The 26,745-nt window shown below is 45.2% G+C and overlaps 1 protein-coding gene across 3 annotated transcripts in view; it reads right to left on the minus strand.

Moving 5' to 3' along the window:
* LOC143148359 (uncharacterized) overlaps positions 1–26,745 on the minus strand; it is a 506,012-nt gene that overhangs the window by 421,718 nt on the left and 57,549 nt on the right. Inside the window, exon 2 of one of the 3 annotated variants that reach the window (XM_076314644.1) lies at positions 15,161–15,271. Coding sequence is in view for 2 of the 3 variants with exons in the window: in XM_076314643.1 (XP_076170758.1) it covers positions 8,556–8,595 (40 nt within the window). In the remaining variant the exon portion in view is untranslated. Of the gene's footprint in view, positions 1–8,555; positions 10,419–15,160; positions 15,272–26,745 lie in introns of those variants that run through there. The other 2 variants (XM_076314643.1, XM_076314645.1) reach the window with 2 other exon arrangements.

The raw sequence follows: 26,745 nt of genomic DNA on the forward strand, positions 1-26,745 counted from the left end.
GGTGGAATAAAAAGGCGCGGAAATAAAGACGGCGCACAGGCGAAACGATATTTCACCGTCCTTCGGTAAACGTTCCTCTTTGAAGAACACGCGCGATCTCGTAAAAAAAAGAAAAAGAAAAAAAATAGAAAAAGGAGCAATTTCGAAATGAACGACGATATTTCTCGGGCATTCCGCGGCGATCGAGTGCCCCGAACATCTGGCGACGACACTTTTTCAACAATTTCCCGAGTGTTTTCGATATTCGTAACACGAAGCGTTAAATCGAAACCCTCGCGGTTCGATATTATTGCCGCTCGTATCTACACGGATCTGAAACAACCTCGTATTATTAAACTTTGATACATCCGCGAGGAATCCTGTAACGTTTCGATGGACGTAATCACGACCTGTTCGTTGTATTTTAATTCTCTGGAGAACGATGGACGCGATGATTTCGTTTCGAGAAGCGATGATTCCGTTTGGAGACACTTCAGGTGTTTCCCGCTCAAGTTTTCTCCGCGTTCCCCCAAACTTCGCGTCGCGAGATCCACTTCCGGTTCGTCTGCAGCTTCGACAGCTCGTTCCCCGCGAGTTTTCACGAATGGAGCGACTTCACTTCGAAGAATGTCCATTGCGCGGGATTGGGAAGTGTTTTCACTTTGCCCTTGCGACTTGTGGGTTACGTACACGTGGTATGATTTACCAAGTTGCAAATAATTGAAAGTTTGACAATAACTGGACAAACGACGCGACCGTGACGCAATTGTCTGCTAGGTTTCGCGACTCATTCCTCAACCCTGCTCGATTAGACACTAGGTAGATTAGACACTTCTCGAAAAAAGAAAAACCCTTACTCACTTTATCATCGGGTCTGCTTTTCCTACTTTTTCTTTTAAAAGAAAAGTACTATTTTCTTACTAATTTTTCTCGTTGCTCGCTAAATTCTCCCTCAAAGCTACGTTTTCCTAAACCTACGCCAAGCTAAAATTACGATACTAGATACGGATGACAAGTATTGGATCTTCAAAGGTTCGAGTAAGCTTTGAATAATCTTCGACCAATCTTCAAGCGCATAGGGTAGCTCGGTAGACTCCTCGTCACTTCTGAACTCTGGTTTCTGTTAATATTCTGTTAATATTCATTCATCCCCGACTCTCGATTCCTCTCAATACAATCTCTTCCAATCCCTCAACTTCTAAACCCTGGTTTCTGTTAATATTCTGTTAATACTCATGTGTCTCCGACTCTGGATTCCTCTCAATACCATCTCTTCCAAACCCTCAACTTCCAATTTACGTATCGCTACATTGTTCGATAAGCTTTGTCGTTTTTTCTCCATTCTAAACAAAATACCACACTTCGAATAACTGTAAATACACGATCCTACACGAACCGTAAATCTACGTGAAACTTCACACCTGTTCGTCTTTAGAAAAATTAAAAGAACCAACCTAATATCGAACGACAGAACTTATCAAGCAACCTACTATCTTCTTCTCGTCCTACGATTCCTAATTTCTCTCGGTATCAATCTTTCTCGAGCGCTGCTGAACCCTGGTTTCTGTTAATATTCTGTTAATATTCATTTGTCCCCGACTCTCGATTCCTCTCAATACCATCTCTTCTAATCCCTCAACTTCCAACTTACGTATCGCTACATTGTTCGATAAGCTTTGTCGTTCTTTCCATTATAAAAAAAATACCACACTTCGAATAACTGTAAATACACGATCCTACACCGTAAATCTACGTGAAACTTCACACCTGTTCGTCAAACGGTAGAAAAATCATCTTAACAAAACTGAAACGACAGAACTTATCAAAGAACCTATTATCTTTCTCTCGTCCCACGATTCCTAATTTCTCTCGGTATCAATCTTTCTCAAGCACTTCTAAACCCTGGTTTCTAACGCGAAACCCGACCCATGGGAAGAAAGAAACGAAGAGATCGCAAACACCGATCGCAGAACAGTCAGAGTGTAAGGGTTCTTCTTTGGTGGAAAGTCGAAAGCGTTACGGTCGATTAACTCGTGACAGTGTGTTTGCTTCCCTCGGAAGGGCAGTCACCCCCAACGTCGAGCCACCTTGTTGATTAACGATGTAAGTAATTAAAAGGGGCGGACGTTCGTTAACGACGGGGTTCTCGAAGGACGAGGGAACGGATTCCACGTAATCATCGGGCCGTCCCGCGCCATACATCACCGTCCGGGTGTCTGTGCGCGATGCGTTCCAAGTCTTTTCGAGTTAGAGCCATTATCGGCTCGACTTTACGGACACCCGATACGTATAATTAGTTCCGTGAAAGGCCGCACCGAAATACGACCGTCTTCATTCGTCGCTCGTGAAACTAGACTTCCTCTTGAACTCTCGGTGGCCCCGGCCAGGTATTTGCCAGCGCGTTCGAGAGGCGGTTCTCTTTTGATAAACAAGCGATTCTAGAGACGATTGGTCGCTCGGTCGGTGCATTCTCGCGGAGACCCTTATTTCGGACGATCTTTCGACGACCGTGACGATCCTTCCTGGTGCGACGGCTGCCCTCGCTCGTCAACGAGGTCGTCGACAGCGGAAGAGCGTCGTTAGCTACAAAGTACGGGAGCTTCGTTTCGTGAGCGCGCGAACGATGAAAATCGCGATACCAATCGACCGGGGGAGGAATGTGTGTGTGTATATGTGTGTGTGTGTATGAGTTCAATAGCGTAGCGTTGGTGAAAAGTGAACGCGAGGCGTCGAGAAGTACAGGTACGAGGAATTACGAAGAAGCATAATAGCTAGACGAGAATCGACCTCGGATGTCCTGTGTTATCCAAATGGAAACTCTCGATGCCACGAGACGTTTCGAATTTCCCTCGTAGAATCCGTCGTTTCGCGATCCCAGCTGTTACGATAATACGTTTACGAGGAACGCGAACACGTAACGTTCCGCGGTGATCGGAACGTACAACCGACTCGGTATTTATAAAATTTTGTTTAAGAATCCACGATGCAGACGATACATAATCGCGGAACGGAAACGTCAGAAGCGCCAGCGCAACAGAGAAAGAGAGAAAGAGAGAGAGAGAGAGAGACCGTGAACGAGAGACAGGGAACGAATCCTTTTTTTAATCGCGGCCATCTGGTCGAATCCCGCTTCGACGTTTCCAAAAACAAAAAGAGATACGGCCGCGAAACGATCCGTGCCGAATAAGATCGCTGGAAAAGAAAAAGCAGGCCAATACCCGAAGTGATCGTTACCATCCTCGAATGTTACGGTGTTTGCATAGGCGATCGATCCGGAAAGAAATTCAAATAAACTGGCCGCGCGCTAACTAATCTCGGCGTTGAACTCCGTTTCGCGAACCGTTCCCTACTTTACCTCGCGGTGTAATTCTTTATCTCGCGGTGTAATTCTCCACGATCTTCCCCCGTGCTCCGTAAACTCGAGGTTCGATTTCGGGTAGAATCGGTGTAATTCTCGACGATCTCCCCATACTCCGTAAACTCGAGGTTCGATTTCAGGTAAAATCGGTGCATCGGTGTAATTTTCGACGATCTCCCCGTGCTCCGTAAACTCAAGTTTCGATTTCGGGTACAATTGGTGCATCGGTGTAATTCTAGACGATCTCCCCGTGCTCTGTAAACTCAAGATTCGATTTCGGGAAAAATCGGTGTAATTCTCGACGATCTCCCCATGCTCTGTAAACTCAAGGTTTGATTTCGGGTACAATCGGTGCATCGGTGTAATTCTCGACGATCTCTCTGTCGTCCGTAAACTCGAGGTTCGATTTCGGATAGAATCGGTGCATCGGTGTAATTCTCGACGATCTCCCCGTGCTCTGTAAACTCAAGGTTCGATTTCGGGTACAATCGGTGCATCGGTGCAATTCTCGACGATCTCTCTATCGTCCGTAAACTCGAGGTTCGATTTCAGGTATAATTGATGCATCGGTGTAATTCTCAACGATCTCCCTCCGTGCTCCGTAAACTCGAGATTCGATTTCGAGTACAATCGGTGCATCGGTGTAATTCTCGACACCCCCGATCTCCCCCCGTGCTCCGTAAACTCGAGGTTCGATTTTGGGTACAATCGATGCATCGGTGTAATTCACGATGATCTCCCCGTGTTCTGTAAACTCGAGGTTCGATTTCGGGTACAATTGATGCATCGGTGTAATTCTCCCTCCGTAATCCGTAAACTCAAAGTTCGATTTTGGATACAATCGGTGCATCGGTGTAATTCTCAATGATCTCTCTGTGCTTTGTAAACTCGAGGTTCGATTTTAGGTATAATCGATGCATCGGTGTAATTCACGACGATCTCCCCGTGGTCCGTAAACTCGAGGTTCGATTTCGAGTACAATCGGTACATCGGTGAGATTCGTCGGTGGCCAGCGATAAACAAAGTGAAAGGAGCGTTGCCAAGTCGATTATTTGGCGGATAACGTTGTCTCGAGGTACTTTGGCCGACGATCGTTTCTCGATGGAAGATGTTAATTCAACGAGCGTCTACGAGGTCCCTCGCGGCGAACAATCTCGCGAAGAAACGGTGGCGATTGTTTTTCCATCGGAAATATACGTTTCCGTTGGTTCGGCTGACCGCTTCGATTACACTTGGAAGAACATTGATCCGTTCCCAACGTTCGACGAAAGATATCAATTTAACGAGGGTATTCCTCTTTGGGTCGCGGCGAACGGTCTAGCGAAAAGACTATTGTTTTTTATTGTTGCTAGAAATAATTCTACTATTGTTGCTAGAAATATTCCGTCGATCCGACTGACCAGCTTGCGATACACTTGGATACATACCGATCGGTTTCCACTGTTGAACGAAAGACATCAATTCAACGAAGGTCTTCATCGTCGTGTCATGGCGAACAATTTCTCGAAGAGACGATTAGCGATTATTTTTCCACGAAAACGTACCAAATTTTAAACGTAACAACGTGTTTGTCAGTTTATATCGATCCCTTTCCACCGTTAGACGAAAGATGTTAATTTAGAGAAGATCTACTAGGCTTCCTCGTCATGGCGAACGGTTCTCGCGAGAAGAGACGACTACGATTGTTTCTGCATTGAGAATATACGTGCAACAATGTTTTCGTTGGTTCAGCTGATCATCTTGGAACACAATTAAAGGCATATTTGCACCGATCGATAGCCACTATTCGACGAAAGGTATCAATTTAGCGAGGATCTGATCTTCTAGACTTTCTCGTCGTGTCATGGCGGATAATTTCTCGAAGAAACGATTGACGATTATTTTTCCACGAGAACGTACGTTTTCTATATCGATCCCTTCCCAACGTTCGACGAAAGAAATTAATTAAGCAAGAATTTACTAAGCTTCCTCGTCATGCCGAATACTCTCGCGAAAAAACGGCTACAATGGTTTCCGTACCGAGAATACACGATTTCGTTGGTTCGACTGACCAACTTAGAATACAATTAGAAATATACCGATCTGTTTCCACTGTTGGTCGAAAGATATCAATTTAGCAAAGGTCTTCATCGTCGTGTCGCGACGAATAATTTCTCGAAGAGACGATTGGCGATTATTTTCCCACGAGAAACTTATGCTTTTGTCGATCTATATCGATCCCTTCCCATTGTTAAACGAAAGATGTTAATTTAGCAAGAATTTACCAGGTTTCCTCGTCATAGCGAATGCTCTCGCGAAGAAACGTGAAGCCATTATTTTTCCACGAGAAACGTACATTTTCGTCAATCTACATTGACCCCTTTCCACCATTAGACGAAAGATAATAATTTAACAAAGGTCTTCATCGTCGTGTAACGACGAACAATTTCTCGAAGATACGATTGGCGATTATTTCTCCACGAGAAACGTACCTCTTCGTCGATCTACATCGACCCCCTACCCACCGTTAGACGAAAGACGTTAATCCAGCGAGGATCGACTAGGTTTCCCGCGATGGCGAACGGATTCTCGCGAATAGACGGCCAGGATTGTTTTTGCACCGGGAATATACGTTTCCGTTGGTCCGGCTGACCAACTTGGAATACAATTAGAAGCATATTGACCCGTGAACGCCGATCGGTAGCCGCCGCGCAACGGAAGGGACGAGTGCGAGCGAGCAACCGAGGCGGAAAGAAGGCATGAATCCAGGTGGATAAGGGGCGCCTCTATTCGCAGATAAGAGGGTGAATAACCGAGGATAAAAATACTGGCGGCGCGGAGCGCGAGAGACGAAAGAAGAAGGAAGGCGAGACGAGGGTGAAGCGGAGGGGAGTGTAGTTGGACGTGGTTGCCATCCGATTGGAATGCGCTACGCGCACTCGCCTTGGTCTGCCTCAAGCCTGGTCCAAGTGTCCGGCCACAGCCGCGGAATAAATGACCCACGGATAAAATGGCCTCCTACTCGTCCCTAATTAACCACGAATTTTCAACCGGACGAGAACTTTCACCGTACTTTGCGTATACCTTGCGACGAAATGTCCGCAAGGGTCTCGGGTCTGGTGTGGAACTTGGAACGAACGCAACAATGGTACTAAGAGTGCCAGATGTCGATAGCGTGACCAATTCTCCGATATCTAATTTCTACGAATGGCTTCGTCATCTCGGACCACCCGGAACGGTCCCGATCCCCAAGATTGAATTCGACGAACGACCTTTCGATAAGAGTTAACCCGAAAACCAACCTGTGAAACTTTTCCGCTTGTACTATTCTTTAAGACAACAATATGTATATAAACCCACCAAGCTCGTGAATAAAGCAGTCTATTCTGAAGTCAACCGCCACGTCGTTACGCTGTCCGTTTCAAACCAATTTCTCCCGTCCGAATAATTTTCAAGTAAAGTTCATTGTTTGGATCAGGTGATTCGTCGCGACTCTCACCAATCCAGACTCAATTTACTTTGATGGATTCGAGTGCTACTCGAATCCTTCACTACAAAGTGACAGTTTGAAATTTGTCCCGTTACAATAGCAAATGGTTGATGTCAGTTTTAAGGACTGTCTCCATATTGGCGAGGAAAGGTCCGCTACGTGGTCAACGCTTTGGCTACTTTTAGCTTTTTTTCTATTTAGTTCCAAGTCGATTTAGTTCCATGTACGAAAACTATACTACTGGAGACGCGAGATCCCTGCATATTATAATAAACTACATATTATAATCTGAACTTTTCTTTTGGGTTTGTTTCTATTCAATTCCAAGTCGAGCGTCACGAAGACCACACCGACACTGTCCTTGTTCACGTCCAGGCATATCACTGTATACTTGTTTCCTCGGACTTTGTATTCTCATATGTACGAAAACTATACCACTGGATACGCGAGATCCCTGCATATCATAATAAACTACATATTACAATCTGAACTTTACAACAGAACTATTTCGACCAAGGATTCGCTATCAACGTGGCTACTCGTCACGATACTGAACATTTTCGGTCTGGAACGATTTACTCGCGAACAATTACTTTGTCCGGAAATTTCTCGGGTGAAACATTCATAATGGGTGTCCTCGGTTGGGCTAGGTCTAGTTCGGGACTGTTGGATACCAATATCGAAATGGGTTGTCCAAATACTGAAAATCTTCGGGGTAGAATTTTCCGCGAGTATATTACCTAGAGTGAAAATTCGACAACTCTCAACAGAATGGGTGGATATACGGTGATCCTTCGTGGAGGATCACCACACCGCTCATCCAGTTGGGATTGGAATTATATTAACGACGTGTCCTTAGTTTCTTACGTTGATGTTTCAGTCACGAACCTGTGAATTTTCTCGTTTGCGAATAAACGGTATATTTGAGCTGTAAATACAACTCCAACGATCTAACTAGGAACGGTAAAATATAACGTCTCATCCCTTGAAGGAACAGTAGCAACGTACAGGGTCAGTAACAGAACAGTAACAACGAATAGTTAGGAGTTAATGATGCCGAGCAACGAGACGGTAAAGTTCGCGAGGAAGCCGTGAAACTTACATTCGCAGCGTTGTAAATAAAGCAAGCTTCTCGAACGGTTGGTAAACCAGGCGACGTATACCGATTCTCGGATACCGGGAACGCTGGAGGGAACCTCCCAGTTTGCTTGGATCGTAAACAATCATTGTCCCCGCGACTAACAATCCACGAATGCCAAGCATCGTGGAATCGTACATTCCGTTCGTGTTCGCGAACCGGTAACAAAGACCACGGTGATCGACTCGTCACGGTCGTGGTAAATCTCGAGCGACCCGACGATCTCGTCGAGACACCGGCTCGAGAAACCAAAAAAGAATAAAACGAACAAAGACCAAAACAAAGTCGTGCAAAAGAAAAAATAAAAATAAAATAAAAGACAACAAAATAAAAGAAAAAACACTGTCTGGTTGGAAAAGCGAGATCCGTGATCGCCCGGACCGCGAACGCAGGATGCAGAAAACATCAAAGCGATATGTTGCGAAGCAACACCGACGATCGTTGGTAAGGGTTAATAAGTAGTCAAGGCTGTTAATGAGTGAACGAAACGGGATTCGGGTGATGAATAAAACTTTATTAATCGTTAGTCGGGGGTGGTTGTTATAACGGGATCGCGTGGATCCCGTGGAAAGCCATAAGAAAAAACCGTAGTCCGCTCGGTGGTGGCGTACCGTCACAGTGTTTACAGCGCTTCGCCCTCGGCTCAGGCATTCTGCGGTGACCTCGTGACCTCACCGATATCCCATCGTCGAGTTCCTGCACTATACACACTGTGTACACAGAGAGACACGGGCACGCACGCACGCCGGCCACGCAACGCACGTGCACAACCGTCGGTTTGGTGTTGGGCGCGTTGCAAACGACGACGACGACGACGACGACGAGAGAGGCTGCCCGCGGTCCTCTTCAGACGGAGGCGGCGTCACGGCCCCCTTTTCTGCCTCGTCGTCCTCTTCCTCCTGTTCTGGTTCCACGGCTTCCTCTTCGTGTTCGCGCGGCCGGAGTAGAAGCCACCGTTTCGTCGACAGACACATCTGCCTCGCTCCAAAAAGGCTTTCGGCCGCGTCACTGGCCCGACATAACTTGTCCGGTCGGTTGTCGAGCTACGACACCCGAAACGATCTTGACGCGCGGCCTAGCGGATTACACGCGCTGCCCGGTTCGATCATTGGCGCTCACCGCCACGAAGGATCACCGTGTATCGCGGATAACGTCGATCACTGGCGAACCGCCGACACCGTACGTACCGCGTAGCCCACCACCGACATGTTTATCGCGACGGAGACGCGCCATTCGATTCCCGAGATTTCAACCCCTTCTCGCGATACTTCTCGCGGAGAAAACCGAACGAAACTGTACCCGAAACACCCCAACGATACTCGCTCCTAACCGTCCTCGCGCGGCTATCCGACTCACTGTTACCCGTCACGATTTCACGGCCAGTTACGAGAACATCGTTCCTACGCGTCCACCCCGAAGAGGTACCTGTACGCTCCAACTGGTCCGCGATCGAGATTCTTTCATACACCGCGATATCGTGAAACCCTGGAAATCATCTCGAATCACCACGAAGCCGATGCAACTTCGTCTCGCTGGTTGGACGAAAACGTTCCACTTGTCTCCAACCAAGAGACACCGGGATCCTTCCGTTCGACTCGGTTCGTTTCCTTCGCTTCGTTACATCGTCGTCGAGTTTGTTCGTGCGTCACCGAGGGCAAGTTTCAGAGTTCACTTTCCCGCAACTTCACCGATATACTTCTTCCTTCTTCCGTATCCCTCGGGAAGCTCTCGTGCATCCAATTATAGCGAGATCCTCCGATGGTACAGTCTCCGAAACGACTTCTCGCCGGTCCTCGCGTGCACTTGTTCTCTAGGTTAACCTGGTTAACGGTTCACCCGACAGGTTCACGGTTAGAGAGCTTCCCAGGAATCTTCGTCGAGTCCTCGAAACGTAAACAGTTGCTTCCTCCTTCGTGGGGCTGGTCGACGAGGGTTCGACGATCGCGGCGACCCCGAGAATTGGGACCGAGAACGGTCCAGGGGCCTCCTTGGTGCCGCGTTCCACGGATTCTTCCCCGAACGAGGTACTCGAGGGTCGTCGACGCGACGATTCGTTCGTTCGTGTGTGTAAGTGTGTGTGTGTGAGTGGGTAGGTTTCTTTTTTTTTCTTTTCCGTCCCCGTCCGGACGACGCCGTGCCCGCTCGATCGGCGCCGAGTCACGCGGGCTTCGAAACTGTCGAGGATCGTTCAGCGATCTCGTTCGAGGACGCTGCGGGTGTGTTCACATCGCGAGGTGGAGGGCGTCTAGGTCGCCGTAGCGCCTCGCAGCCATGTCGCACACGCACTAACCGACGCTCGACGCCGGGACGCCGTCTTCGGCCGGACTCGGTCCACCCTCTCGGGAAGCGTCGGGACGCCTCTGGCTACGGGCCAACGTGCCAAACGGGACGTCTCGACGATGCGCCGCGACGCGGCGCTCGCGACACCGCGGACAATTTTTCTCGTTGCTCGTTCGACGGAACGCGATGAGAAATAATTGCGTTTACATCGATCGCGGGAAATCATCGAAGGAAGTTCAGTATGTTTCTACGCGAATTCGATCCTTTTTTTTTTTCGTTCTTTGTTTACTCGAGTACTTTTAACACTAGGTTTAAGAGACACGTCATTTCGATGCATTTGTATCGATGAGGTAAATTATGAATACCGTTTACATTTTTCTTCGCTCACTTGTACCGACTTTTATCCATTTAACGAGACGAATATGTATCGAAATTCATTTTCTTCGAACTTTTCTAAGTTTATAATTCTGTATACGGTGTACATGTTTCTTCTTTATACGCGTCAATTTGACGCGAGAAATGTCCGGAAACTTAGTGTCAAACGTCACGGGAACGATACGCGTAGAGGTTGCACGGTACGTGGTTCCATGAGAGGAATTTTACGAAATTGGGAAAAGTATCTCGGTGAAAGTCGAGACTATGATTTTTTAAACGGACCCACGTATTCGAAAAATAAGAATTCTTTCTTGAGATCGTGCGCTGTGCGCGGAAAACCTCGCGTATGGAGTGCATACGTGCACGTTGAACGCCTATAGGCATTTACTGCGCGCGATCGACTATAGTAGGTTGTTACACTGAGTTTTGTCGTTCGATAATACCTGTTGAACAGTATAGTACTAGGTTGAACAGTATTATATTGAACAATCGTTCGATAGAACTTATCGAACAATATAGTACTAGGTTGTACAGTACTATATTGAACCAGTCGTTCGATCAAACTTATTGAACAGTATAGTACTAGGTTGAACAGTATTACATTGAACATTCGTTCGATAGAACTTATCGAACAGTATAGTATTAGGTTGAACAGTATTATATTGAACAATCGTCCGATAGAACTTATTGAACAATATAGTACTAGGTTGAACAGTACAATATTGAACCAGTCGTTCGATCAAACTCATCGAACAGTATAGTACTAGGTTGAGCAGTACTACATTGAACAGTCGTTCAATAGAACTTATCGAACGATATAGTACTAGGTTGGATAGTACTACATTGAATAGTCGTTCTATAAAACTTATTGAACAGTATAGTACTAGGTTGAACAGTACTACATTGAACATTCGTTCGATAGAACATATCGAACAGTATAGTACTAGGTTGAACAGTACTACATTGAACAGTCATTCGATTAAACTTATTGAACTGTATAGTACTAGATTGAACAGCACTACATTGAACAGTCGTTCTATAAAACTTGTCAAACAGTATAGGACTAGGTTGAGCAATACTACATTGAACACTCGTTTGATAGAACTTATTGAACAGTATAATACTAGCTTGAACAGTACTGTTCCATAAGTTTTATCGAACGACGAAACTTATTGAACAATCTATTAGTTATCAATCGTAATCGAAATTATAGTTAAGTGGAATCGCGTGTTTCTTTCCACGGAAATAAAAGGAAGATAGTAAAGCAAGTAATGGCTTGTAAAAAATATGAGACATCTCGCCAAGTATCGATTTCATCGAGAAATCGATACGAACGAAGAGAAATGGTACCGTACCGGTGAACTTTTCCTCGTAAAGTTTCTTTCCATGTTTTACCAGCTCACAAGGAACTTTTTTCATTCGACTTTCGATAAATGCAACACGAACGCAATGAAATACGACTCAAGGTCGTGCAGGGTCGCCAAAGGACACTCCGAATCGTGTTGAACAGTGTCGAACGAAGCTTTCGGAACATCTATCGATCCCGACTGGGACACGTCTAGGTAAAACAAAGCTCCGCACAAAATGGACGAGTACGCCCATTGATTTACGAACGACGATAACGTCCAGCCATGGTCGTCGGTGCCAAAACCGTCTCCAGTCGCGCGCAACTTTCCTCGAAACCCGGTTCGGCGACGATTAGGCGAACGGTCGTTAAAACCGAGCTCGTATAACACGGTCCGGTGTTTCGATGGACAAAAACTCCAAGTGTCTTGAAAATCTTCCATTGTGAAATAGGTTACTCGTAACTTTCATCTAACCTACCAATTTCTCGTTAGTGGTATATTTATTTGTTTCTTTTTCAATTCTCGTAAATTATCCTCGAAGCTATAAAACTCTCAAGAATGGTATTTTAAATAGAATAGTAAGAAATCGTCCTAATTTTTGACGTTTTACAACAGTACCATTAATCACCTCTGCAAAAAGTGCTTCCTCGACGAAGGATCTTTTTTAACAGAAACTATTGTATATATACTATGCGCCAATGGATCTCTATTCTCTTGGATAAGGTATCGGTGGTGTTTGGTACAAATTGGTTAGGTTAGAATGTTTGTTCCGAAATATCGAAAAGATTGCGCGCGGTCGGAATTTGACGCCTAGAGAAGAAAGTGGGAAACACGAAAACGGGGCGCGGGATACGACTCGCGCGAGACGTTGGAGGACAAGGAGGAACGATAGCGAGGAGCGAGTGGGCGTTCGTCGTCTCTTCGTTTATCTCTCGCGCTGGGTGACGTCACCGTGCGGTATAAAGGAGACTCTAAAAGCGAACAGATGGCCTTTATAGTTTGACCATAGACCGTGCCGACGCTCGCCGAACGGAATCCGTGAGAAGCAGACGCCATCGCGGCACGGGGAGGGAAAAATTCGAAAACATTGCCGCGACCTACCGTCGACCTTCTCTGCGTTCGCCGGAATTACGCAACCGTGCCCCGAAACGACTTCTACGCGTTGAGAGCTCGGTTACGCCTCGTTCGACCAACCGTGAAACTCGCCGAATCGACTCCTCGATTTTCTCGCGTATTTTCATCGGCAAGGTACCGCGAGAGGTTTGAAAAATTGAGGTTAGAGGAGTGTAGTAAGTGGAATAAAACTTTCGTGCTCTGAAACGACTTCCATGCGTTGAGAGCTCGATTACGCCTCGTTCGACCAACCGTGAAACTCGTGCGAATCGACTCCTCGATTTTATCGCGTATTTTCATCGGCAAGGTACCGCGAAATGTTTGAAAAATTAAGGTTAGAGGAGTGTAGTAAGTGGAATAAAACTTTCGTGCTCTGAAACGGCTGCTACGCGTTGAGAGCTCGGTTACACGTCGTTCGATGAACCGTGAAACTCTTTAGTTTGCACCGGTCGATTTTCTCGCGTATTTTTATCGACAAGGTACCGCAAGATGTTTGGAAAATTAAGATTAGGAAAGTGTAGTATATAGAATAAAATTTGCACGCTTCGAAACGACTTCTATGCGTTGAGAGCTCGGTCAAGTTGGTCGAGTTTCTCGCGTATTTTTATCGGCAAAATACCACGTATGTTTGAAAAATTAAGATTAGAAAAGTGTAGTATATAGAATAAAATTTGCACGCTTCGAAACGACTTCTATGCGTTGAGAGCTCGGTCAAGTTGGTAGAGTTTCTCCCGTATTTTTATCAGCAAAGTACCACGTATGTTTGAAAAATTAAGGTTAGGAAAGTGTGGTAAATAGAATAAAACTTGCACGCTCCGAAGCGACTTCTACGCGTTAAGAGCTCGGTCACGCTGGTCGATTTTCTCCCTTATTTTTATCAGCGAGGTACCGCGAGATGTTTGACAAATTAAGATTAGAAAAGTATAGTGAGTAGAATAAAACTTTCGCGCCCCAAAACGACTTCTACGCGTTGAGAGCTCTTGTTCGTTCACCGACGATTCCAAATTATTCCAAAATTGAACCACTTGTATCACGTGTATATACATTCCGGTAAATCGTGCGCGATTGGACAACTTTGAACGCTCGGCTGAAACGGTTCAATACATGATCGAACTGACGCTATTGGAACTTAAATCGTAGAGCAAGGGATTAAGAAACTATTACCGAGGGTTCGATTGTCGTAATATCGAGGTGAGAAATCACAGAAGCTGAACCCACCTGGAGATCCGAATGTCTCGCGAAGGTATACCCGTCCCGAGATCCAGGGCAGGTAATCAACAAAATACAAATTACTCTGACGCAATTATACACGCGTACCTAAAATATACAAAAATGCACCGAAACTCAACTACTGTACACAAATTGGCAAAGTGACGTAAAATCGTTGCATCCACGACAATCTTACTCTCGTCCTCCTCGAGAGTCACGAAGTCGTTGAAGTTTCTCACAGAAGGATGCGCAGAGGGGGATGGGGGACAAACCGTAAAACTCGATATCTCTAAAACGATGTTAGCCGCGTTAAAAGCGATTATTATTACCCCCTCGGCGATAAAATTACCGCGATTATTATTAACGCGGAAAGGGGTCTCTCTCCTCCCGGGAGGATTTATAAAGGTACTTAACCGAACTTCAAAGTTTCGCGAGGAACACGGGCGGAAAGTTTCCGGAGAGGTCCCCACGGCACCGCTGTTAAAGGTTTCGTATTTATACGCGACATCGTCGTCGGCCGCGGCGGCGATCGCAAATTTCGCGGGCACCCGTACGTCAGCGCGAAAAGGCGCGGTTAAGTGCGATCGTTAAAAAGGGGGTATATCTCGTAACCGAAGCGCGGACGGGCTTTTTCCAGCGTTTCTTGTTACGAGCGGCGGCCCGTTTAAATGAAAAGGCGCGGAGATGCGGAGGAGAGGGGCGCGGCTCTCGCGAGAGAGCACCGAGGAGGAGCACGGAGGAGCGGTTTTATCGCGCGCGGACCGACAAATAAACGACCGTACGAGGGACGAGGGCGGAGCGGAGGAACCTGGCGGGGAAAAGGGACCGCGAGAAAGTAACGAAAGTACATTTTATTGAGTTCTGGGTGGCTGTTGCGCCATGCGAGAACGTACCTTACAAGTTCATAAATTCCCCACGAGGTTTTCCCCGTGAACGTCCGGCCGGCTGCGAGCACCCGAAACAATCCCTGCGCCTCGGATTTTACGACGGCGTGGTGGTTTCTCCTGGAACACGTGACGAATATATCGTACCGCTGCTGAAAACGCATCGGGGCGATTTTAGAGCGCGTCGTTACATCGAGCGGGGAACGATCGAAAAATTCGGTATGGAATGGAACGTTCGACTATGGGAACGTTCGACTATGGGAGCGTTCGACACTGTAGTAAGTGGAGATTGTTTTCTTTTTTTTTTTTAAATTGGCAACTTTTGTCCGTGGTCGTCGCAGTGTGCAATTTCGAGAGAATTTAAAGTGGAGCACGATAGGTTCGGAAAAGAATAGAGCGTTTAACTATGGGAGTATTTCAGCCGGATGCAAACACCGTAGTAACTGGAGATTATTTTTTTTTTTTTTTAAATTGAGAACTTGTAGTGTGCAATTTCGAGAGAATTTCGAGCGGACCAAGATAGTTTCGGAAAAGAATAGAACGTTTAATTATTGGAGCATTTTAGCCGGGTGCAAACACCGTAGTAAGTGGATATTGTTTTTTTTTTTAATTGACAACTTGTAGTGTTTAATTTCGAGAGAAGTTCGAGCGGAGCAAGATAGTTTCGGAAAAGAATAGAACGTTTAATTATGGGAGCATTTCATCCGGATGCAAACATCGCAGTAACTGGAGATTGTTTCTCTTTTTAATTGACAACTCGTAATGTGCAATTTCGAGAGAATATCCGACATGAATTTACCAAAGAATAATACAGTTTTAAACGTCTGTCAACGAAACCCAAATGCCTTAACTATCACAGTTACAATCATTTGCTTCGTGTACAATTTTGGAGTAACCGTTCCTCTCAATGTATAAAAGTCGAGCAGGAGCCACAATGTCACTTGTCATTGACATTGTGACATTATGCGAGGCAGGGAACGTCTCCCTGGAAACCAACCAATATCCCTCCTATTTGTAAACAAAAGAACGAAATGTGAATTAGCGTAATACTCGAGGTGTATCGCGAAATGATCGCCATCGTTACCGTTTCAGGCTCTGGTCGCAACGCGTAAAAATCGAGCCACCGAGACTGGGTTAGGTGCATCGCTATTTATAAACATCGGAACGAGGTATCGGCTTACAAAAGTCTTTGGAAACGTGTTTAAACGCTCCTAGTTGCCACGATATGAAACTACCGTCTGAATCGTTATCTCTCGACGGTTCCGCGTCGCGTTTACGTTTCATCGCCGCGAATATAAGCGACAGACGATGTTTCGAGATCTTTTGTTTCTCCTTTCTTTCTTTTCTTTCGGAAGCGTTAAACTCGAGCCGCGACTCGAGACGTCCGAAATGGTACAATGGACGAAAGGTTACGAGCGATTCGAGAGAATCGACGCGTTCTCAATCCCCGCAAGGACGAAAGTCGCGTCGAATTAACTGCGTAAGGTAACCAGTGCGAGAAGCATTGCCTAATGGCAACTACCGAACGACCTAGAACGGCCTTCGGCGACTGCAACTACGCAATGGCCGACCAACCGCGACGTAGAAGGCGGTTACTACTTAAAACGATGCCAATCCTCCTGCTATATTTTTTTTTATCGACCACCGTGGACACTGTGAGAAGAAGAAGAAGAAAAAAAGGGAAAAAAGACACTCTGGACGGGGAGATCGAAACGCGGCAAGATTTACGACGTTTTGCGACAAAATGGAATCGCGCGAGTCGTTAGAAATTCCAAAGATGTTGTCGCACAGGGCGGCCCAAAAATGGCGAGATTCGTGGACTTAACGTTTATCGTGAAGGTAGTGAAATCTGTAATAACGAGGATAATAGTGTTTTCTTTCGTCTGTACATCTTTTCGTAAATCGCCAGTTAAATAAACACTTCGTTGACGAACTTTCTAGACACTTACATCAGTTTCTTTCTGAGAACACGAAGCACCGTGTTGTGTATATACAAAGGGTTGTTGAAAGTGCTAAACTTTTAAGGCGAAATATTCTTAATAATCGTGGATCTGCGAGTGCTACGTGGCGCCGAAGTTTGGCACCAAGTTTATCCGAATATCGTACGATTTTTTAATATTTAATTTTGGATGCCGCGTTTCTTAAGACACACTATACCCGACATCACTTAAAAATTCTATTAATCTCTCTTTAGAAAAAGGAGTTGGACTCAAAATTAACCTTTTAGCCTACAATATTGTGTGAGACTCGTGGTAAGGAAATTGGGTCACAGGTAAGAACCACAGGTATCCACGTTCGTATGTACGAATATATTTTCTTGAAGAAAATAAAAACTAACCCTTGTACGAATATATTTCCTTAAAGAAAATAATAAGAAACCGTATAATATTTCTGAGAAGAAAATTTGACCAGTAGAGTGATCTCTGACCAATCTTGAGATTGAGAAGAAACTTAAAGCTCCTTAGTTAAGAAAAAACAGGTGAGTCTCGTCCACATTCGTATATGCGAATACATTTTCTTGAAAAAAATAAAAACAAGCCCTTGTAAGAATACATTTACTCAAAAATATTAGAAACAAACCCTACAATGTTTCCAAGAAGAAACTTCGATGAGGAGAGTGAGCTTTGACCAATCTTAAGATTAAGAAGAAACTTAGGGCTCCTTGGTTAAGAAGAAACAGGTGAGTCTTGTTCACGTACGTACGTACGAATATATTTTCTTGAAAAAACTAAAAACAAGCCCTTGTACGAATACATTTTCTTAAAAATATTACAAACAAACCCTACAATGTTTCCAAGAAGAAACTTTGACGAGGAGAGTGAGCTCTGACCAATCTTGAGATTGAGAAGAAACTTAGGGCTCCTTGGTTAAGAAGAAACAGGTGAGTCTCATCCACGTTTGTACATACGAATATATTTTCTTCAAAAAAAATAAAAACAAACCCTTGTACGAATATATTTCCTTAAAGAACATAAAAAGAAACCGTATAATGTTTCCGAGAAGAAACTTTGACGAGGAGAGTGAGCTCTGAGCGATCTTGGGGTTAAGAAGAAACTTGGAGCCGTGTCGTGAATGAAAATCGGGTCGAGGAAGAACAATGTTAACGCGATCGTTGCCGTAACTCGAACAGGGTCGTCTATCGGGACGGTTTCGTAGTGTCCCCGAAGCGTGGTACCCGCCGACACGATTTTCGAATCGCCCTGTACCTTGTAAAGCAGGCGCGATCTCGCGCGCGAGGCGGGAACAACATCGCTGGAACAACACCGTGAGGAACAAGCGACGTAAATACGCGATAAATTTCGGCGAAAAGCTGGTTCCCCGAAAGCCGTGGGTTCGCGCGAAGGTATAAATCGTGCGCGAAGGTACAATACCAACAGCGCCTCGATTAATGTTCAACAAGGGTGTCCGAGTGAGTTTCGCGGTCGTATCGGAAGCGGGGTTCTTTTTCTCCTCGGTGCTGCAAAGGAGGACCGATGGAGAACCTTAACCTAATTAAGAAAGACAAGACCGGGCGTAAATCACGCGCCGAGGAGAAAGTGATGACGAGAGATAAAGGAGCGAGGAGAGCCACACCGGGGGTATTTGCTTCACGTCCGTCCGTCCGTCTGTCTCTGTTCTCTGTTCCTGGGCCGAGTGGTCCTCCGCGTGTCCCCGCGAGAGAAGAAGAACTCCAGTTTCCGCGCGAAAGAGAAAAATAATTAAACTCCGCTAGCGAACCGTTGTGCTTCTTCTCGCCTCGCGTGTACATGTTATTCTTTTCTTTTCTTTTCTTTTTTTTTTTGGATAATTTTACACTTTTTAAGAACTTTTGCGCGCCGAGACGACGGTTCCCCGGAGACTGAGTCATCGAAATTTACGCAACGTGGACGAAATTTCGCGATGGAAATTGGAATCGGGAAGATATCATCGCTCGATGGTGGACGAAAATTAAGAACGATGAAATTGTGGAATAATGGAAACTTTCGAGACTTTTTCTCTTGTAAATGAAGCATGAAACTTTTCTCGTTTACGTCGAGCCGTAGAATCTCCCCGTGAGCAACGACCAGCGAAATAGTTGCCGCTTTTGGTACCGCGAAAATGCAACAAAGGGTGCGAACGATACCGGAAGTTGATCTCGAGAACAATCGAACCGTCCGATCGTGTAAACCGTGCTTGCATTTTTCGTTCGAATAACAATTTTACCCAGCTTCGATCGCGAGTAACTGGGTCGTAGTAGCGCGCGTTAAATCTACGCGCTCTCGTCTTCTCGGTTCGGTGCATAAATCTGCCCGCGGAAACGCACGCGCACCTTAAGGCGGACACGCACCTGGGCGGTGCACGGAATGGACGCTCGATTTACCAGCTTCGCGAGGAACGACCCGAGCTTCAATTTTCGAGAACGTGTTAACGTATTTCTGCTCCGTTCGTGTTTTCCAACGGAGGTTAGGACGAAAATCTACGAGAAATCTACTCGCCGCCATTATGGTTCTACGGCGATCGGTCGTAATAATTGTAGGTTAACCGATCTACGTGGTTTGTGTATCGTAATAATTGTAGATTAACCGATCTACGTTGTTTGTGTATCGTAATAATGGTAGATTAACCGATCTACAAAGTTTGTGTATCGTACTAATGGTAGATTAACCGATCTACAAAGTTTGTGTATCGTAATAATGGTAGATTAACCGATCTATAAAGTTTGTGTATCGTAATAATTGTAAATTAACCGATCTACGTAGTCTGTGTATTGTAATAATTGTAGATTAACCGATTTACGTAATTTGTGTATCGTAATAATGGTAGGTTAACCGATCTACGTAGTCTGTGTATCGTAATAATGGTAGATTAACCGATCTACGTAGCCCATGTATCGTAATAATTGTAGATTAACCAATTTACATATTTTGTGTATCGTAACAGTCGTAGGTTAACCGATCTACATAGTTCGTGTATCGTAATAATAGTAGATTAACCAATCTACGTAGTTTGTGTATTGTAATAATGGTAGACTAACCGATCTACGTAGTTTGTGTATCGTAATAATTGTAGGTTAACCGATCTACATAGTTTGTGTATCGTAATAATTGTAGATCAACCGATCTACATATTTTATGTATCGTAATAATGGTAGATTAACCGATCTACATAGTTTGTCTATCGTAATAATGGTAGATCAACCGATCTACATACTTTGTGTATCGTAATAATTGTAGATCAACCGATCTACATACTTTGTGTATCGTAATAATTGTAGATCAACCGATCTACATATTTTATGTATCGTAATAATGATAGATCAACTGATCTACATAGTTTGTCTATCGTAATAATCGTAGATCAACCGATCTGTAATTGATGAACACATTGTATATTCCATCCTAAGTAAAAAATTCTCGTAGATCGAGCCAGATCTAACTCGACGATCCGATAACCGATCGCAATGCTCGATATTAAAAATGGCGAATGTTCGAGAGAGCGGGAACTTTATTCTCGCAATCTTTATAAACATCCTGTAGATTCTACGCGTAAAAAATATCGACAGGTGAATCTAGATCTGAACGTATACCACTGCCGCGATAATTGAACTTTGCCCGTAGCTCGATTCGTCTGCTTATCGTTTCGATCCATTCATTTGTTTCGGTTACGAACGGAATTGACCCTGCGTTACGATAATACAACGCGCCGCGATCGGTTACATCCACGCGCATCCAGCTGTATTTCAATCAATGTTCCGTTAACGTCTAAACGAACCCGGCGAGTGTCTGAAAAAAAAGTCAAGGCTGCGACTTAGGCTATTTGCCAGTTTGCAGATTCTGTTAATGGGGTCGCTATGACGAAGCTTCGTACTGTACACCATTGGTCTAAAAGGAAGAGCGAATCTATTCTTGTAGGCGCGTTCGTACGGATACTTTTGAACCGACTCTGGCGAATCATCTTCCCGTTCGATCGTTCGAACAAGAACGTCGAATTCGAGATCGTTGTTTCGCGCTTCGTAACATCGATACTATCTCATCCCGATCGAAACTCCAACGAGTAACGTTTCCGTGGAATCGATGAAAGAAGATACAGAAATTCAACATTTTTCTCCGCTCCCGTGACCATCGAGTCCCATAGACTTTAAACGATACAGAATATGCAAAACAATAAAAAAAAAAAGATAAAAATGTAAGAAGACAAATTGGTCCGACTTACATCTTCCTATCGCCAACGAGGATCTAATCCAGACCTATGAGTCGCGGTGAACGTTCGAGGAGCGTACTTTGCCAACAGCTTTCGCGATTACGCTTAACCGTGTACACGGCTTACCACCCGGGAGACACCCGAAATGTTTTTCTTCGGGCGCGTGGACGAAGCTCGCGAAGTGGAAGACGCGAGAAAAAGAGGAAAAAAGTGTGCGAGAGGGAGGGGGACGGGAGAAAAAAACGAGGGAGTCGTAAGAAAGTAAGACAGGCCCGTGGATATCGGGGGTTGAGAGAGGAAAAGCACGACGGAGGGGCCAACGAAACGTGGAAAGAGCACGCGGACGAAAATACAACGAAATCGGCCGTCGAGCCGCAGGAAACGGTGAATCAAAGAGACAGCCGTTTCGGGGGATGTTTTCGTAACGACTTCATCTCATCCCTACCCTCGTCGCACCGCGAACGACTACCGAGAGCGAAACTTTCTTATTTAACTAGTTACTGCATCCATACCGAAGCGAACGAAATACTTTTAGCGAACTTTCTACTCTCTAGATTCCGCGAGCTTCGATTGGACGATCATCTATGGATGATCTCGAATTTAACTATTCGGAAAAATTTATTCGTACGATTTTTATACCGTTGTGGAGCTTTTTATTCGCAAATTGTGTAAGAAGGACGTACGGTAATGGAACGAGAAATGTAAAATTTCTTGTTGAAGGAGGAGGATTTGAAAAACTTTGTCTTCTAAAAGTTTTGAATTTTAGATTCTGAGACGACCATTGCGAGCTTTGATTGGACAATCACTCATTGACGATCTCGAATTTAACTATTCGGAAAAATTTATTCGTACGATTTTTATACCGTTGTGGAGCTTTTTATTCGCAAATTGTGTAAGAAGGACGTACGGTAATGGAACGAGAAATGTAAAATTTCTTATTGAAGGAGAAGGATTTGAGAAACCTTGTCTCGCGAAAGTTTTGAATCTTAGATTTCGAGACGACAATTGCGAGCTTTGATTGGACAATCACTCATTGACGATCTCGAATTTAACTATTCGGAAAAATTTATTCGTACGATTTTTATACCGTTGTGGAGCTTTTTATTCGCAAATTGTGTAAGAAGGACGTACGGTAATGGAACGAGAAATGTAAAATTTCTTATTGAAGGAGAAGGATTTGAAAAACCTTGTCTCGTGAAAGTTTCGAATTTTAGATTCCGAGACGACTTCGTTGGATAATCATTCATCGATGATCTCGAATTTAATAATTCTCCAAAGTCGACTGGTACGACTTTTATTCTATTGTGGACCGAATGTTTTCCTTTACGCGGTGTATATTTTTTATTCGCAAATTGTGCGGTAATGGAACCAGAAGTGAAAAAATTTCTCATGGAAGAAGGAGAAGGCTTTTAAAAACCTTGTCTCATGAAAGTTTCGAATTTTAAATTCCGAGACGACAATCGTAACCTTCGTTAGATAATCATCCATTGATGATCTCGAATTTAATAATTCTCCAAAGTCGACTCACACAATTTCTACCCCATTATAGACCGAATGTTTTTCTTTACGCGGTATATATTTTTCAGTCGCAAATTGTGCAACAAGGACGCACGGTAATAGTACAAAAAATGACAATCATCCATCGACAATCTCAAATCTAATAATTCTCCAAAATTGACTCGCACAATTTCTACCCCATTGCGGATCAAATCTTTCCCTTTTCACAGTTTATATTGTTTATTCGCAAATTGTGCAACAATGACGTACAGTAACGGAACAAAAAATGACAATCACCCATCGACAATCTCAAATGTAATAATTCTCCAAAATTGACTCGCACAATTTCTACCCCATTGCGGACCAAATCTTTCCCTTTTCACAATATATATTTTTTATTCCCAAATTGTACAAATAGGACGTACGGTAACGGAACGAGAAATGTAAAATTTCTCATCGAAGACCAGAATTTCAAAAACCTCGTCCGGCGAAAGTTTGGAATTTTAAATTCCAAGAGCAGTCTGGTAGTTTAGATATCGAAATTTCGAAACGAGGACCGCGAACCGTGAGAAAGTAGCGTGCGAAAAAAAAAAAAAAAAAGGATCTCGAGAGGAGACCCCTCGTTGTCCCATCACCGACTCGGAAATCATTTTATTCGGTGGAACGACACGCGTCTACCGCGTAATTACGTGGGACGTCAGTCAATCGGCGCGAAACGCCCGTTGGTCCATTGATAACATCTCTCGGGCCTGTCGAAGGAGCGGAGCCCGACGCGCGTCAAAACCTATCGAAGAAATCGAAAATCACGCCTCGGTAAAATCAATATTAACGAAACCGTCGATGTACGCGCGGAACCGGCGCGGCAAAATTAAATAAAATCACCGAGGGATTTCTGGCGTTGCTTACGCGCGTAAATACGAGAAAATCGACGACGTTGAAATTAATCTTCCTACCCGTCGGTACGCGCGAGCGAGAGGATTCGCGAAAAATTTCTTTCCGTTTCGGAACGCGGTTCGAAAGCTCGAAAATAATTGCACGGTTTCTCGTTTCTGTGTTCCGAGTGCCTCGTCTCGGAGGGGTGCGAGGTTTCTGCCAAGAGGCGCACTTTACGATGACAATATGGCCGACGTCATCGTCTGCCGACGCCGCAAGGTATTTCTGCATTTAGCCTCCGTAGTGCGCTTACGGAACTTATCGAAATTGCGACGATCCTCGCTCGCGGGATGAAACATTGGAAAAATAATCGGGAAACGATTACGAGTTCGATTACGACCGAGACTATCCGGTGTTAGGAATTTTAACAAGGGAGCTACCGAAGTGGTCGATCTGGATCGTTTTGAACTTCTTTTTAAGATTGCTCGATAGTTAACGGTGTCTTTGTCTACGATTGTCGTGGGTAATTTTTAAAATGCTACTCGTGAATTAATTTCCCCTCCACTTCGAAGATACGTATTTGGTTCGATGGAAATAGTAATACGTTTACGGGCCATAGTTTGAACGTTGTATAATTTTCCACACTTCGCTGAAAACAGAGCCATCGACGCGTGAATCCACTCGAATGGTTCTCCGTTTCGTGTGTTATCCATTGGTGCGTTTTTCTAGTTCTGCACCTAACTCTAGTTCGAGTACATTTTCGTGCATGGCGAAAGGGCTACTCGCGGAGGGCTACTCGATCGTTTCCCGCAAAGGCGCGGATGACCGCGGAACAAAGTGCTGGAGGCGATCGCGCGGACGTTCAACGACCGAAGTGCTTTGTCCTGGATTGATACTAATTGAAACGCGGGACGATCGTGTAAATCGGACGAAACAGGGCCTTCGGGGCTCCAGCGCCGATAAAATTCTACGAAACGATCGAACGGACGATCGAGAGGTTCGAGAAGAAGGTACCTTGGAACGTGACGGTTCGGACGACGGTGACAAAAGCAACGTAAATATTGTGAACGAAGATTCTATCGTTTTTTCGCATTTTTCTTTGTTCACAAGTCGTGACAATGATTCTGGATCGATGCGGAGGTCTCCTTGGGTCGCGAGAGACCCACGCGGACAATAGCAAAGCTCGAACACCACTAGAATGGATCGTCGTAACATTGCAAATAATTTGGAGGAAGATTCTATCGTTTTTTTCGCATTTTTCTTTGTTCACAGGTCGCGACAATGATGCTGGATCGATGCGGAGTCCTTGGGTCGCGAGAGACCCACGCGGACTATAGCAAAGCTCGAACACCACTAGAGTGGATCGTCGTAGCATCGCAAATATTTTAGAGAATAATTCTACCACTTTATTTCGCGTTTCTTTGTCCACGGATCGTAATAACGATACGATCGAACGATGCAAGGGTCCCTCCGGGTCCCTAGAGACCCACGCGGGGTACAACAAAGGTCGAATACCACTAGAGTGTATCGTCGTAACATTGCAAATATTTTGGAAACCGATTCTACCACTTGTCTCGCTTTTCATTGTCCACGGATGGTAACAACGATGCAAGGGTCCCTCCGGGTCCCTAGAGACCCACGCGGGGTACAGCAAAGGTCGCGTACCACTAGAGTATATCCTCATAACGTCGCAAATATTTTGGAGGCCGATTCTACCGCTTGTCTCGCTTTTCATTGTACACAAATGGTAACAACGATGCAAGGTTCCCTCCGGGTCCCTAGAGACCCACGCACACCATTAGAATGAATCTTGGTACCATCGCAAATATTTTAAAGAATAATTCTACCCTGTCGTCCAACGTTTCTTTGTCCAAGGATGGTAACAACGGTGCGATCGAACGATGTACCCCACCGGGTCCGTATGGACCCACGCGGTGTAGATAAAAGGTGGAGCACCGCCCGAGTGGATTTAGCGGTAACGAGTGGGTCGGGCCACGTGTCGAAAATAAAGCGGCACCGAGACACCGGCGTAGCAATAATGCCGAGATTAATTTCTCACGAGCCGCCCTCTCGGAAGGCCCGGGCACAATTATCCACGCACGACGTCGCGTCAACGACCGGACCCGAGACCCGCTCCGCGTGGAAGACGACGTAATCGTTCGAGTTCCGTGCCATCGAGACCGTCGACATCGAACGCGACAGGCGAGAGAACCTCACGTCCCGATGAACGAGTATTAACTTCGAAGGAAATTTCGTCGTTCTCTTTTTTTAGAACGGGTCCCGGATACTTTTCTGACAGCCGAAAGAACGAACCAACGAACGAAGGAACGAAGGAACGAACGTGGCCCGCCGATTGGTAGCAAGACCGCGGGCAAGAAAACCGCACGCGTAACGAGAGAGGATCTTCTTCCACCGATCGATTTATTTTTCTACGTCCGGATGAATTCTTTTGCTCTCGACGGTGATTTCCACGTTCGAAATTCCCGGAATTGGATCGTCCGTGCGTGCGTGTGTATATCGATGTGTGTCTGTGTGTGTGTGTTTGTATCGATGTGCACGATCCGGGAAACGTAACAGGAAAGTTCCGTTCGAAGGACACGTGTTCTCAAGATCGAAATAGATCGTCCACGGTGTAACGCAATCGGTGTAGTCCTACGTGGCCAATTCTGTTATTGTTTCCTTTCAGAACGAACCGAACGATACTTCAGTTACGATCGAAGCAACAACAGGAAAGAAACTGAACAAACTCCTGTACAGTCGATCGCATCGCGACGATGTTTCATTACGAATATTCTCGACGCGTCTCGGTGTCTATACGTATATATACACATTGCAAGATGGCGTCGACGAAAGAAAACTAGTCGCCCCAAAAACAACGATACTCGACGCAAAAGAAACCGTGAAACGCGTGTTGCGATCCGATACGATCCCCGATCGGTTTTACAGCCGCGAAAGCCGACTACTCGACACACGTGCGAAACGAACCCCCTGCCGGAGGAGCGCTAAATAAAAATTACAATCGTCGTGACGCCGAAAAGAAACCACGAGGAATCTCGAATATTTCG

The sequence above is a fragment of the Ptiloglossa arizonensis genome, chromosome 6 (genome assembly GCF_051014685.1).
Source record: "Ptiloglossa arizonensis isolate GNS036 chromosome 6, iyPtiAriz1_principal, whole genome shotgun sequence".
In the NCBI taxonomy this organism is placed as follows: domain Eukaryota; kingdom Metazoa; phylum Arthropoda; class Insecta; order Hymenoptera; family Colletidae; genus Ptiloglossa; species Ptiloglossa arizonensis.